Here is a 15,725-nt window from a genome sequence, read left to right as displayed (position 1 = left end):
GACCACTGTGGCTTCATAATATGCCTTAAAAGTCAGGCAGTGCGAGACCTCCAGCTTCGTTTTTTTTCCTCAAGATGTTTTTAGCAATTCGGGGTATCCTGCCCTTCCAGATAAATTTGCTTATTGGTTTTTCTATTTCTGAAAAATAAGTTGTTGAGATTTTGATTGGTACTGCATTGAATCTGTAAATCAATTTAGGTAGGATTGACATCTTCACTATATTTAGTCTTCCAATCCATGAACACGGTATGCCCTTCCATCTATTTAGGTCTTCTGTGATTTCTTTTAGCAGTTTTTTGTAGTTTTCTTTATATAGGTTTTTTGTCTCTTTAGTTAAATTTATTCCTAGGTATTTTATTCTTTTAGTTGCAATTGTAAATGGGATTCGTTTCTTGATTTCCCCCTCAGCTTGTTCATTGCTAGTGTATAGAAATGCTACAGATTTTTGAATGTTGATCTTGTAACCTGCTACTTTGCTGTACTCATTTATTAGCTCTAGTAGTTTTGTTGTGGATTTTTCCGGGTTTTCGACATATAGTATCATATCGTCTGCAAACAGTGATAGTTTTACTTCTTCCTTTCCAATTTTGATGCCTTGTATTTCTGTTTCTTGTCTAATTGCTCTGGCTAGAACCTCCAACACAATGTTGAATAATAGTGGTGATAATGGACATCCTTGTCTTGTTCCTGATCTTAGGGGGAAAGTTTTCAATTTTTCCCCATTGAGGATGATATTAGCTGTGGGTTTTTCATATATTCCTCTATCATTTTAAGGAAGTTCCCTTGTATTCCTATCCTTTGAAGTGTTTTCAAAAGGAAAGGATGTTGAATCTTGTCAAATGCCTTCTCTGCATCAATTGAGATGATCATGTGATTTTTCTGCTTTGATTTGTTGATATGGTGTATTACATTAATTGATTTTCTTATGTTGAACCATTCTTGCATACCTGGGATGAATCCTACTTGGTCATGATGTATAATTCTTTTAATGTGTTGTTGGATACGATTTGCTAGAATTTTATTGAGGATTATTGCATCTATATTCATTAGAGAGATTGGTCTGTAGTTTTCTTTTTTTGTAATATCTTTGCCTGGTTTTGGTATGAGGGTGATGTTGGCTTCATAGAATGAATTAGGTAGCTTTCCCTCCACTTTGATTTTTTTGAAGAGTTTGAGGAGAGTTGGTACTAATTCTTTCTGGAATGTTTGGTAGAATTCACATGTGAAGCCGTCTCGTCCTGGACTTTTCTTTTTAGGAAGCTTTTGAATGACTAATTCAATTTCTTTACTTGTGATTGGTTTGTTGAGGTCATCTATGTCTTCTTGAGTCAAAGTTGGTTGTTCATGTCTTTCCAGGAACCCGTCCATTTCCTCTAAATTGTTGTATTTATTAGCGTAAAGTTGTTCATAGTATCCTGTTATTACCTCCTTTATTTCTGTGAGGTCAGTAGTTATGTCTCCTCTTCCATTTCTGATCTTATTTATTTGCATCCTCTCTCTTCTTCTTTTTGTCAATCTTGCTAAGGGCCCATCAATCTTACTGATTTTCTCATAGAACCAACTTCTGGCCTTATTGATTTTCTCTATTGTTTTCATGTTTTCAATTTCATTTATTTCTGCTCTAATCTTTGTTATTTCTTTCCTTTTGCTTGCTTTGGGATTAGTTTGCTGTTCTTTCTCCAGTTCTTCCAAGTGGACAGTTAATTCCTGCATTTTGCCTTTTCTTCTTTTCTGATATAGGCATTTAGGGCAATAAATTTCCCTCTTAGCACTGCCTTTGCTGCGTCCCATAAGTTTTGATATGTTGTGTTTTCATTTTCATTCGCCTCGAGGTATTTGCTAATTTCTCTAGCAATTTCTTCTTTGACCCACTCGTTGTTTAGGAGTGTGTTGTTGAGCCTCCACGTATTTGTGAATTTTCCGGCACTCTGCCTCTTATTGATTTCCAACTTCATTCCTTTATGATCCGAGAAAGTGTTGTGTATGATTTCAATCTTTTTAAATTTGTTAAGACTTGCTTTGTGACCCAGCATATGGTCTATCTTTGAGAATGATCCATGAGCACTTGAGAAAAAGGTGTATCCTGCTGTTGTGGGATGTAATGTCCTATAAATATCTGTTAAGTCTAGCTCATTTATAGTAATATTCAGATTCTCTATTTCTTATTGATCCTCTGTCTAGATGTTCTGTCCATTGATGAGAGTGGTGAGTTGAAGTCTCCAACTATTATGGTATATGTATCTATTTCCCTTTTCAGTGTTTGCAGTGTATTCCTCACGTATTTTGGGGCATTCTGGTTCGGTGCGTAAATATTTATGATTGTTATGTCTTCTTGTTTAATTGTCCCTTTTATTAGTGTATAGTGTCCTTCTTTGTCTCTTTTAAGTGTTTTACATTTGAAGTCTAATTTGTTGGATATTAGTATAGCCACTCCTGCTCTTTTCTGGTTGTTATTTGCATGAAATATCTTTTCCCAACCTTTCACTTTCAACCTATGTTTATCTTTGGGTCTAAGATGTGTTTCCTGTAGACAGCATATAGAAGGATCCTGTTTTTTAATCCATTCTGCCAATCTATGTCTTTTGATTGGGGAATTCAGTCCATTAACATTTAGTGTTATTACTGTTTGGATAATATTTTCCTCTAACATTTTGCCTTTTGTATTATATATATCATATCTGATTTTCCTTCTTTCTACACTCTTCTCCATACCTCTCTCTTCTGTCTTTTTGTATCTGACTCTAGTGCTCCAGTAGCCCTGATTCTTGAAGACTATATAACTATATAGCTTTCACAGTGTGACTATGTGACTGTGAAAACCTTGTGTCTTATATTCCTTTTATCCAGGGTATGGGCAGATGAGTTTAAAAAAAGGGGGGGGGGGTAGGGATAAAAAATAAATATTAGGGGGAGATAAAGGGTAAAAACTGGGTACATTGAAATACTGATCAATGGGAGGGTGGGGGAGGGGTATGAGTTCTTTTTTTTTTTCCTTTTTATTTCTTTTTTTTGGAGTGATGCAAATATTCTAAAAATGATCATGGTGAAGAATACACAACTACGTGATAACATGATAAGCCAATGATTATATAATATGGTTGGACTGCATGTGTGTGGATATTTCTCAACAAAAAAAACCCCACCACCAAAACCGTTCCATGTAGCCGTAAGTGGGAAGTGTGACATTAAACTTCCTTCAGCATCACCCATCAGGGGCACGGTACAACAATTGCCACTGCAGTTCCTGTCTGGGGTGGGTTAAACCAGAGTTCAGAGCCAGGACCTAGCAGTCTAAATTTGCTGATCAAAAGCCATGATCAGTAGTAGGCCATACCCCTCCCTGCTCTTGGAGAGGAAGGCTTCCATGTCCTTCTCACTCTGCAGCAAACAGCCAGGGAGCAGACTTGAGGTAATTTGCCTCCAGGGTGGATGGTGGGTGCTGGCCATCGCCATGGAGTGATGTGCACAGTGTTTTATTGCATTTCTCAGTCTCTTTAACCTGCTCTTCCCTGATGCTGTACAATGCGTCCCTGATCTTCAGAGCCCCAGAACAGCTGTGTCAGATAGTTTCTGCTTGTCCACCAGGTGTTTCTGGAGGAAGAGTGACACCTGTAACTTCATACTTTGAAATTTTCCCTGGAAATTCTCTCTGTTGCTTGTCTCTTTACCCTGTCTCTCTGTGAGCTTCTTAAGAACAAGGTCATCTTTTCATCTTTGCATCTTCAATCCACGACACTGCCAGATAGAGGTTCTCAATATTGAAATAAGATTGTGAGATGTACTTAGCCATAACAGAAATGTGGCCAATTTTCCCCAGAGTTTAGATATCTTGTGAGTTATTCATACTTACAACAGATACAAGTAAGTTAAAAGACTTACACTTTGTAAATATTTTTGTGATCCTTTTGACTGTATCTTTAAAAACATCTATATAAATGTTTTTTTACTTATAGCCATAAAATTATTCCTTAATCTTTCCTTTTTTTTTCTCTCATATTTTCCTGACCTACAACTCAATTACCTAATACTTGGTGAACCTTCCCTTCCTATTCCTTTCCCAACTTACAAAGTATTTTTCTAAAGTTAATGAGCTGCAAGGGCTACAGAGCTCTAAGTTATGCTTACATTTCTCAGAGAGGTGGTTTTGTTCATTATTTTCCCCTAGCACCTACTGCCATGCTGAAATATTGCAAGCATGCAATAAAGTCTTGTTTGCTCGATCCAAATGTCCATTAACTGATGAATCGATAAATAGAATGTGGTATGTGGTATAAAAAAAATGTTATTCAGCAATTAAAAAAAAAGAATGAAATAGATACATGCCACAATACAGATGACTCTTAAAAACATGTAAAGAGAAAGAAGCCAGACACAAAAGATCACATACTATATGTTTCCATTTATATGAAATGTTCAGAATAGGCAAATCCATAGAAACAGAAAGTAAATTAGAGATTTCTATGGTCTGGGGAGGTTGGAGAAGATAATGAGTGAATACTAATGGGTACAAAATTCTCTTAGGGATGATAAAAAATGTTCTAACATTGATAATGTGACATTTGTGCAACTCTATGAATATGCTAAAAACTATGAATTGAACACTTTAAAGAGATGAACTGTATGATATGTTGACTACATCTCAATAGAGAAGCTATAAAAAAAATCTTGTTTGCTTTTGCTGCAGAGCTCAAGGAGGGTTCAGAGATAGAAAGTACAGGTTTAGGGTGGAGTGACTCACCTCTAGGGTGAGTGCAGTTTTGACCACTAGACCATGCTAAATAACCAGTATGTACCAATGAGGAATATGGAACAGGTAGCATGTCACTCAATTGACTTGTGACATGAATATCTGAAGCAAAATAATTTAAGCATTGAAAGATTCTAAGGAGCAAGATGTTTAAATCTTCTCAGAGCCCACTCCACTAAGAAGACTGAACTCCTTGGCTTTACTCATGGCTATGATGACTGGCTGAAAGTATCACCTACTTGGCTATAACCTGTCTCTCTTCCATGTGAGAGTGCTGAATTGGTGCCCACCACCATCTCTTTGATCTGAATTCTCTAAGAAACATTCAGAAATTAATGCCCTGTTTTGTTAATTGTTGAGTCATTTTCTGAGCTTACTTACTGTGATATGCAGAATAATGGCCCTCTGAACAAAAGTTAAAATAAATTGATAGAAATGCTAGTGATCAATGAGAGGGAGGAGAAAGGGGTATGGCATGTATGAGTTTTTTCCTTTTTTATTTCTTTTGCTGGAGAGATGCAAATGTTCAAAAAATGATTATGGTGATGAATGCACAACTATGTGATGATATCACGAGCCACTGATTGTAACCATGTCGAGAATGTTTGTATGTCAAGACTGTTTGTATGTCTGGTTGTTGTTTACAATAAAAATATATTAAAAAAAAAAAAAAAAAGAAGAATGGCCCCCTAGAAATATCTACATCCTAATCTCAGAACCTGTTACCTTACATGGCCATAGGCACTTTGCAGATACAATTAATGATTTAGAGATAGGGAGGTTATCCTAAATTATCTTGGTAGACTCTATGTAATCACAAGGTCCTTATAAATGAAAGAGGGAAGCGAGAAAGTCAGAATCAGAGAAGGAAATGTGGTGATGGAAGCAGAGGTCCAAGTGATGTGATTGCTGGCTGGGGGATGTGAACTAAGGAAGCAATTTGGGCACACTCTGAAAGCTGGAAAAGGCAAGCAATGTAGCTCATTCTAAAAGCTGGAAAACTCCAGAAGGAACACAGCTCTGCCAACACCTTGATTTTAGCTCTGTGAGACCCATTTCGGACACTGGACCTCCAGAACTGTAAGAAAATATATTTACATTGTTTTAAGCCACAAAGCATATGGTAATTTGCTACAGCAGCAACAGGAAACTAACAGACTTGCCCTCACCAATATCATCAATACTGGGCCTGAAAGCATACTCCTCTTTTAATGTAGTATAGTCGCTTTTATTGCTCAAAGTAGAGTGCTGGTTTGGAACAACTTATAATTGTCTCAGAGTCTAAATATGTTTCTCCTTGGCCTAGGAAGCTCCAAAACTAACCCAGTGGAAAGTGAGTTTAAATCAATGGTTACAAAATACAAAATGTTTCCCTTTATTAGGGCTAAAAAAATATAAAACAGAAATAGCAGCAATAAATACATTAATTGAATGGTTGAAGAATGAAAGATAAATTGGTACTAGGCAACAATATGAACTACATGCCACATTTATACAGGGTAGTTGAAAGTCATCATGTCCTAAAATAATTGAAAGAAAGAGGAATGGGATACAAAGGTAATGATTCCTAACTAGTTTCCCAGAACCACTAAAGAGCAATCAATGGATATAATATAGTTTGGTCATATCACTGCGAAAAAAGATCATAAAAGAAGGGGAAAAAAAGGAGAGGTATTTTGATTCAAAACACTGGCTTCAATGAAACTAACTGACAATTATATTAATTTTAGTTAACCTTTGAAATGGTTATTTTTAAAATTTCATAAAAATCCTAAAATGACTTATAAGAATGACTAATAGTAGGATTTGTAAACAACTTTTTTGTACTTATTTTCAAAATGGTTTTATCTTAATAAAGGGTACAATTTATTTTTAAAGATATGGGGATTAATTTTTAACACTAATAGAGATTCCTTTTTGTTTAAGTATTTTGTTTGTTTTGCCTTTGATGTTTTTAAACAACAGAATTCCATTACTCAGTTGCAACTTATAACAACAAAAGGACTTTATCAGCCCTTATTTGATACCTTCAGATATTTAAATTTCTCTATTCTGTAAACACTGTTTCTGTAATTTCCCATGCTCTGTAACTTCTCTCAATACTGCAGCAAATCTGAAATGTTAAGAAAGAATAAAAGAGTCTAATAATAATCTGAAATTGCCACTTTTACCAGCAAATAATTTGCGGTAGTTTGGAGCTGATATGTACCACAGAAAATGTCATATTCTTTTAATCCATTCTTGTGGATGCAGACCTTTTGTGGGTGGGACCTTGATTAGGTTGTTCAGTTGAGATGTGATCCACCCAATTCAAGGTGTGTCTTAATCCTTTACTGGAGCCCTTTATGAGCAGATAAAAGATAGATGGCATAGAATATAAATGAATTGTAAATTTAATCATTGTTTCTCAAAATTGAGGTAAAGATAAAGTTCTGCAAAAGGTAATATAGATATGCTTCAGTTTGCCAAAATTGCCAAATGCATATTCCAGAAATGGGTTGGCTTTTACAATGGGGATTTATTAGTTTACATATTTACAGTTTTAAGGCCTTTAACATGTCCCAATTAAGTCATCAAGTGGAAGATAACTTCTCTGAGGAACCGAGCTTAGAGAGAAATGCCCTGGGAGAAGCAAGCATTTCCCTGTAGCTGAGAGAAAAAGCCAATGAGAACAGGAGATGAAATCAACAGAACACAGGAGCAAAGGACCAGCAGACGTCACCATGTGCCTTCCCATATGACAGAGGCACCCCAGATACCAGCAGCCATTCCTCAGAGAAGTTATCTTCCACTCGATGACTTAATTGGGACATTTTAAAGGCCTTAAAACTGTAAATATGTAAACTAATAAATCCCCATTGTAAAAGCCAACCCATTTCTGGAATATGCATTTGGCAATTTTGACAAACCAAAACATATCTATATTACCTTTTACAGAACTTTATCTTTACCTCAATTTTGAGAAACAATGATTAAATTTACAATTCATTTATATTCTATGCCATCTTTGTTCTAGAAATTCATGATATTTGCTTTCTGGATTCTTTTAAACAATTACATAATAAACCAGAAAAGAAGGAAATAGAGAATGAACCAACCGAGGGATAATGGGTATAAAGAATAGGAAAGAACAAAATAAAATTCTAAGGGGTGCAAGGATAGTTCAGTGGTGAATTCTCACCTGCCATACAGGAGACCCAGGTTCGATTCCCGGCCCATGCACTTCCCCAAAACAAGCAAAACAAACAACAAAAATTCGGCAAATGGTGCTGCAAAAACAGGACACCCACATGGAAAAAGAATGAAATGTAACCCTGCCAAACAGCATACAAAAAAAAGAAAGAAAGAAAGCCCAAAGAATAAAAATGTTTCATTTATTTTAAGGCAATGATAACGTTCTAAGGTGGCAATGACAGATACTATAGCATGTCTCCAAAATTAATTTTTGGTGACTGCTGCTTATCCCTAGATCTAAGTGCTTCTCTCTCTCTCTCATGATGGCAAAGCAGTGTATTGTTTTTGTTTGTCTGCTTTCTGAGGTTTTTAAAAATAATTTTTCTATTTTTGAATAATTTTAGATTTACAGAAAGATTACAAAGAGAATTCCCCTATACTCTTTACCCACTTTCCCTAATGTTAACATCTTACATAGACATGACACATTTGTCAAAACTAAGAAATATCATTGGCACAATATTATTAACTAAACTCCAGACTCTACTTAGAGTGCATTAGCTATTCCATTAATGTCCTTTTTCTGTTCCAGAATCCAACGCACGATTACCATTCTGATTTTTTTTTTTTTTTAGCATACTGAATTTAATTGTCATGCCTGCTAGTTTCCCCCATTCTGTGATAGGTTTTTAGTCTCTTTTTTCTCTATGATCTTGACAGTTTTGAAGAGTAGTGGACAGGTGTTTTGGGGATGTCTCTCACTTGTATGATGTTTTCTTACGATTAGATGGTGTGTTAGTTAGATTCAGTTGTCAACTTGGCCAGGTGAGCATACCTAGTTCTGTTGCTGCGGACACAAGCCAATGGTACGTGAATCTCATCTGTTGCTAATTACATCTGCAGTCAGCTAGGAGGCGTGTCTGCTGCAATGAGTGAGGTTTGACTTAATTGGCTGGTGCTTAAATGAGAGAACGCAATGTAGCACAGCCAAGCAGCTCGGCATTCCTCATCTCAGCACTTGCAGCTCAGCCCAGGCCTTTGGAAATACAGAAAGAAGTCACCCCGGGGAAAGTTGATGGAACCCAGGGGCCTGGAGAGAAGACCAGCAGAGACCATCTTGTGCCTTCCACGTAAGAAAGAACCTCAGTGGAAAGTTAGGTGCCTTTCCTCTGAAGAACCAACAAAATAAATCCCCTTTTATTAAAAGCCAATCCGTCTCTGGTGTGTTGCATTCCGGCAGCTAGCAAACTAGAACAGATGGGGATTGTATTGTTGTTTAATTATTCTGGGCACTTATCAGTAACAGGGTCTAAAATTACATCCTTACAATGATACTTATCTTAGCAATGAGACATTGCAAAAAAAAAATTCAGTGAGGAATAAAAGACAGGTGGAATTTAAAGTAACTATAAATAGTCTACTTTACAGTGAAAGATCAAGATACGAGATAGTCTGGTAGAATCTCTAATGGTCAGTATAGGTAAAGAAAACACAGGAACATACAATTCTGTCACGGGGATTAGAGATATGCACTTCATAATAATATTGTGTATCAATGATAAATATAATTACGTGTATGTATTCCTTAAAATGAATCTTTACGGAAAGCTTTAAAAAGAGAACTAAGCTGAGACTGGATGGGCAGTTTGGAATAGGGTCTTTCATCAAAGGTTTGGCAGTAGGTTAAGAAGTAAAAAGATGTCCCAGAGATAAAGTAGCATGAGGTAGGCAGTAATGGAAAAGAGTACTCATTTAAGATATACCTGCAGTACAGTAGGGAAAGGACTGGGGAGAAACAACTGATACAGAAAACTGGACGCATGGGATAATACTAAGAGCAGATTACTGCCCAGAGCCCCAGTTTCTCTATTTCATTAGTTTGAATTTGATCTCTAGCCTAATATACACACAACCTCCAAATTTTCTAACATGTTCTTTCAATCTCTGATGTAATTCTTCTACAACTGAACTTTAAGTCATAATCTGGCAAGAAAGCACAAGATTTCCAAGAACTGTGACAATACACTTACTATTCATTCTTTCTATTATTTAAGAAGACTTGTAACATTGATATAATCAAAGTTATATCAGTTTCTACCCTCCCTCCACCAGGTTAAGTGTCCAACAAAGAAATCTCTTCTTTACTTACAACTGCAGAGCGTGGCACTTTTGAAGGAATTCCATCTTCCTCTGTTGCCCCATTGGGTCCAGGTGCCTCTTTCCTCCTCTTTCTTGCAATGACTTTGGCTGAACTCTGTGTGTCCATCTTCCTTTAACTGATCATAGAAATGAAAAAGAATTTCTTTCTCATTGGGATGGGAAAAAAAATCTGTCACCAGTATTTCAAAGATGTTAACACTGATGCACTTAGCAAAGGCTCAACTCCATGGCACACATTTCACCAAAATGAGCCAATTGCATCAGATAAAAACAACAAAGCTTCATGAAACACAGGCTGTGATAGAAAGTTGTCTTTATTGAACAACAGCCACAATTAATATATGACCTTAGAAATTATTCCCTCTACAATGTAGCCTGTAAACTAACTGCTAATTTCATATCCTGACTACATATAAAGATTGAAATAACTTGACAGAGAAAGAAAGTTACACAGAGTTTACTACTGCCTCTCGATACAATTCCTGGGAAACCTGGAGGTTTGACAAGTGTAAGGAAATGTGAAAGATATGACTTTGGTGCAGACAGATAAAAAGACTCTTTTTTTCAAAGGGACGGTATTCACAGTTTACCCTTAAGCATGCTATCCTGTCAGTTTTTAAGGTCAGAAAAGTTCTCATTTTTGCTAATAGAGAAGCATTGCCCAAAAAGAATCCTAAATAAGTTTGCAATACTATGTGGGAAGAAGCCGCAAATAATCTTTCAAGTTTAGACACTGGTGATTTAAGAAAGCACATATATGCTCTGTGATTTGTAGAGTATGCATAATTAAAATCTATTTTCAGGGGCGGGCCGCGGTGGCTCAGCGGGCAAAGTGCTTGCCTGCTATGCCGGAGGACCTCGGTTCGATTCCCGGCCCCAGCCCATGTAACAAAAAACGGAGAAACAGAATACAATAAAACAAGAAAATGTTTAAAGATGTTTCCCTTTCTTCCTTCCTTCCTTCCTTCTATCCTTCCTTCCTTCTCTCTGTCTTTCCTTTAAAAAAAAAAAAAAAAAAAAAAAAAAAAAAAAAACTATTTTCAAATGTGGAATAAATTAGCTATGGAAAAATTATTTCACATTAAGAAATTAAATATTCATTAACTAATAGATGTCTATAATCTTGATCAATGTATCTCTCCCTTGTTTCCTCTATTACATCTCTTATTTGTTACTATATTCAATACAAAAGAAATGCAATATATGGTTCCTGCCTTCCCAAATCATTTTTCCTCATAGCCTTCTCTTCAGCCTCTTCTCACCTTCTCCTGAATATTTCAATCACCAGTTCACTCTACTTCTTCATGGCCTCTGAGTTCCTTCCTAAGACTTACTCTATTTCCAGTCCTTCCAACCCTGGGTATTCTCTAATTCACCAACACCAAAGTTGTTACTCACCCTAATACAACTACATTGGGCTGCTCATTATAAAGATGGACCAATAGAAAGATACCTCAGATGCCTACAGAACAGTATTAAAGTATCCAAGTATGGGACAAAGCATATATTTTAATAAAACACCAAAGTACAACCTCAAGTAGTAAGTCAAAAAGTGACTGGCTCAAAGACATTTGTTCTCAACAAGCCATTCAGGAGAACAATTGCAGAAAATTAGTTCAGATTCAAATTCAATGTTAAACAGCTCTTATTAATTTATTCAATATGTCTATTAAACACCAAACACCATATTAAGTGCCTTCAGAACAGTTCTTTTTCTATAAAAAATTGTACCCTTGTTATCCCTATCTGTAAAATGGAGGGACTGAACTTAGTTTTCTTATTTTCTCCACCAACATCAAAGTCATACCAAATCTAAATTCTTTCTGTTTACTGAACTTCTTACTTTGATCATCCAGAAGGGATTAAGAAGAACACTACAAGTAAAGAGGGACCAAATCTCCATGCCAACACCAAGTACCTAAGATAGTTCTGCAAACAATGATACATATTTAAATAGAGGCTACAGCCGCTAATAAAATAGTAGACTTTAAATGTGCTCAGTATCATACTGACCTTTCCAGATAGGTCAATCAAACACATACGCACTGTAACAGAGACGCATCTGAAAATAAAGGTACTTTATTATCTAAATTCCTAAATTATGCAAGATAAAAATACTTTCGGCAAAAAACAAAAACAAAACAAACCCCACACCTATTCCACAAGGGAGGTGCTGTTTCTTCTGGCCTAATAATGATAACTATCTTAAGGTAGAACACAGTACAGCACCAATGAAAGTTACCTAACCTGAATAATTTTTTTTTAATTTAGAATAATGTCAATCATTTAATTTCAAGTCAATAATATTTAATGAACATCTATTACATGCAAACGTTATGTTACGCCATACTTTCGGCTCATTAGCTTGAATGATTAACTGCACACCTATACTGAAATAAAATTTAATTTAGAACTTCATATTGGTCAAAGCTCATTGAAGATCTTAGATTGCAAACTTTAAATGGCAGGGATCACTCTAATTTTCTTTCTATAATTCCTGGTATAGTACCACATACAATTAGGCAAATTATTCTTCCTTCATCTTTAAAAATATTATTTTTTGCCTTCAGAAATATTAAATAATAATTTTGTGTTCAAAATACTATATATTACTAATAGTGAGGCACAAGACAATTTGAGTAGCATAGGTATCCCTAGTAAAATTAAAGGCACACCTAGTTTGTCTTTAACACCCCCAGGACCCTCCCTCAGCAGTACCTCTCTTGCTTTAAGTCTTCTAGTCCTCCCACCTGCCAGGCAGCATCTCATATTCTCAATTAAGTAATGCCCAGGGATTGATAATGAAAATGTTAGTTGATTAGGCATGGGAGACTATGTAGCCAAAGCAGTTACGTTTTAAATGGGAACTTTCTGCCACTTGTTCAGAACGATGCTGGCATAGGGAAGCAGATGTTCTTAAATTCTGCGATCAGGTAAATTCGAGAGTCATCCCCCCACCAAATGTATCTCTGCAAAATGCCCGATAATACTCAACTAGCAGCTTCCCAGGAGGGGTTAATAACCTTTGAGATCTCCAATTCCTGGTTTAACAAGGCGTGGATGTCATAAACAAATGCACTGTAGGTTTCAGTGACCACTCCACCAGGGTGAAAATTGGGGAGTAGGTATAGCATCTTTTTTTTCTCTCTCATTTTTTGACTTAAAAAAAAAATTTATTGTGATATATATACAAAAAACCAATAAATTTCCAAGTACATTTTAACAAGAAGTTACAGAACAGATTTTAAAGTTTGGTATGGGTTACAGTTCTTTTTTTTTTATCTGCTCCAAGACACTGGAGACCAAAAAAATTATCAATATAATGATTCATAAATCATACTCATTTGTTAAATCCTATCTTCTCTTTAAATACTCCTTTTCTTTAAATAACATATATACATAAAAGCAATACAGTATGGGTTACAATTCCACAATTTTAGGGTTTTATTTCTAGCTGCTCTATGGTACTGCAGGCCAAAAGAAATATCAGTATGATTCAACACTCATACTCATTTGTTAAACCGTAACTTCTCTGCATAACTTCACCATCACCTTTGATTTTTCTCCCACTCTTTAGGGTATTTCAGCTACGCCCATTCTAACTTTTTTATGTTGGAAAGGGCTGTTGATAATATGGGATAGGGGAATGGAACTAGTTGATGTTCTGAAAGGGCTGGACCATCTGCATTTCAGGACTTATCTGGTCCAGGGACCCATCTGGAAGTTGCAGGTTTTGGAAAATTACCCACGGAAATCTTTGTTTGCACGGAACCTTTGTAAAATCTTATATAATACCCTAGGTATTCTTTAGGATTGGCAGGAATGGTTTTGGTTGGGGTTTGGCAAGCATTTCTTTTATATATGTATAAATATATATTATATGCATATATATACACACACACATCTGTATATATGTATACACGTAATTTTTTATTAGCAGTTGTAGGTTTATAGAAAAATCACGCAGAAAATACAGTTTCCATATACTGCCCCCCCACAAACACATACACAGTTTTCTCTATTATTAACATTTTGCATTAGTGTGGTATGTAGAATATCTTTTAAATGCCCTTCCCCTTCCTTTTTCAGTGCTCATTTCCCTTTTCTCTCTCAGAGTGCTAAGACCCTGTGGCTTGTACAGAGTCCCCAACTTTTAAAACGTCGCCCAGGCTTCTCCTTTTCCCAGGGAAAACATATTTATTACTGTCCCTTTTAATAGAGAGCTTCTAGCAACTAAATTTTATAGAGAAGTTCTGAATATTCCATAGTTCATATTTAGATATTGGCTTTTGTTACCCCCCTCCAACTGCAACAGAGATATCTGCATTTTTCTTGGGAAATATTATCTGCACAAATAAATTAATCTCTTGATAATGATGAAATTATAGGCATCAGCCAGAAATTGAGTAGGGGAAAATTAATGATCAACTGCCATCTCTGCCAAAGATATGGCACAAAGAAAGCCGGAAGAAAAAAATCTGAGAGCAGAGGAGGAAAACAAATACCAGAGAGAATGAGGACCATTCTTGTCTGCCTCATTGCCTATAATGAGCTCTCCTGAATGAGATGCTCATCCAAACAACTGCAATCATGTCTTACTTTCTTTCCTCTAGCTAAATTCCACATGGCAATGTGACAATATCTACAAGAAACTTGGACTAATTCTTAGAGACTGAAGGTGACTCCCCAGGAGTCATGGCTAAGTTACAAGGTTGATATGAAAAAAACATCAGTTTAAAGCTGACATGAAGAAAAAGAGGTCAGTTTAAAGTGAAAGATGAACATTACCCAGAAACTCCTTCCATCACAAATGCAAATTAGAATAGAGGAATTGTACTCTAAATTTAACATTAAGTTTTTCTAATAATGGTCAGTAGTTATTCTTCACTACTGTTTTAATTATTCTTTCAAAATATCCAGTGGTAAGTACCACTGTTCCCACCTTGCCGACCTGCTAAGAATGTCTAATCAGTCCCAAAGAGTGACAATGTATAATTTGTATGTCACAGGACTCTGCTGTAAATATCTGTAAAATTCTTTTCAGGATAAGGAGACAAAATCCATTATGAGAAATGTAATCAGCAATTTCGTATCAGACAGAGCAAGGTCAGGCAGCTAATAACACTGAGTACTTACTACGTACGAGGTACTGTAACATTTTTAAAGTAAAAACTAATTGCACAAGAAACCTGCAATCAAGGGGAAGAAATCACATGCAGGCCCTCACCTTAAAAAAATGTTATGACATAAAAATGTTCTTTAGGATTCTAAAACCATTGGGTAAACATTTGCTGTGGAACAGGATATTTATAGTTTCAAAGTTATCTCCCCATAGATTACTTATTAATTACAAAGGGAAAAGAGTTACCGTCACAGTGAAAATTTCTAAGCTAAGTGATTGAAGTTAATTAACAGTACCAATAATGCCTCCTGATGTAATGCACTGAGAAGGACCCAACATTACCTGCCAAAACTCCAAAATCCACATCGAAATATAAAGAAACAAGCAGACAAATTCCAATTAAAGGACATCATACAAAACAACAAGCTCGTTATCCTCAAAAAAAAAAAAAAATGTCAATCATTAAGAGGCTGAGGGACTATTCCAGGTTAAAAAAGACTGAAGACACCTGACAACTAAAAT

General features: G+C 35.9%; 1 protein-coding gene across 11 annotated transcripts in view; it reads right to left on the bottom strand.

Moving 5' to 3' along the window:
- The window catches only part of PCYT1A (phosphate cytidylyltransferase 1A, choline), a 90,263-nt gene that overhangs the window by 31,320 nt on the left and 43,218 nt on the right, over positions 1–15,725 (bottom strand). For 8 of the 11 annotated variants that reach the window (XM_077117989.1, XM_077117997.1, XM_077117992.1 and 5 more), the window contains one exon: positions 10,071–10,197. The exons of 1 other annotated variant lie outside the window; for it this stretch is intronic. In XM_077117989.1, coding sequence (XP_076974104.1) covers positions 10,071–10,187 — 117 coding nt within the window. In that variant the 5' untranslated portion in view covers positions 10,188–10,197. Of the gene's footprint in view, positions 1–10,070; positions 10,198–12,094; positions 12,144–15,725 lie in introns of all 11 variants that reach the window. 2 more of the 11 variants (XM_077117998.1, XM_077117996.1) reach the window with 1 other exon arrangement.

Source organism: Tamandua tetradactyla, chromosome 10, assembly GCF_023851605.1.
Source record: "Tamandua tetradactyla isolate mTamTet1 chromosome 10, mTamTet1.pri, whole genome shotgun sequence".
Lineage (NCBI taxonomy): Eukaryota > Metazoa > Chordata > Mammalia > Pilosa > Myrmecophagidae > Tamandua > Tamandua tetradactyla.
The sequence above is the reverse complement of the archived record's forward strand: the minus strand, read 5'-3'. Positions and strand labels throughout refer to the sequence as shown.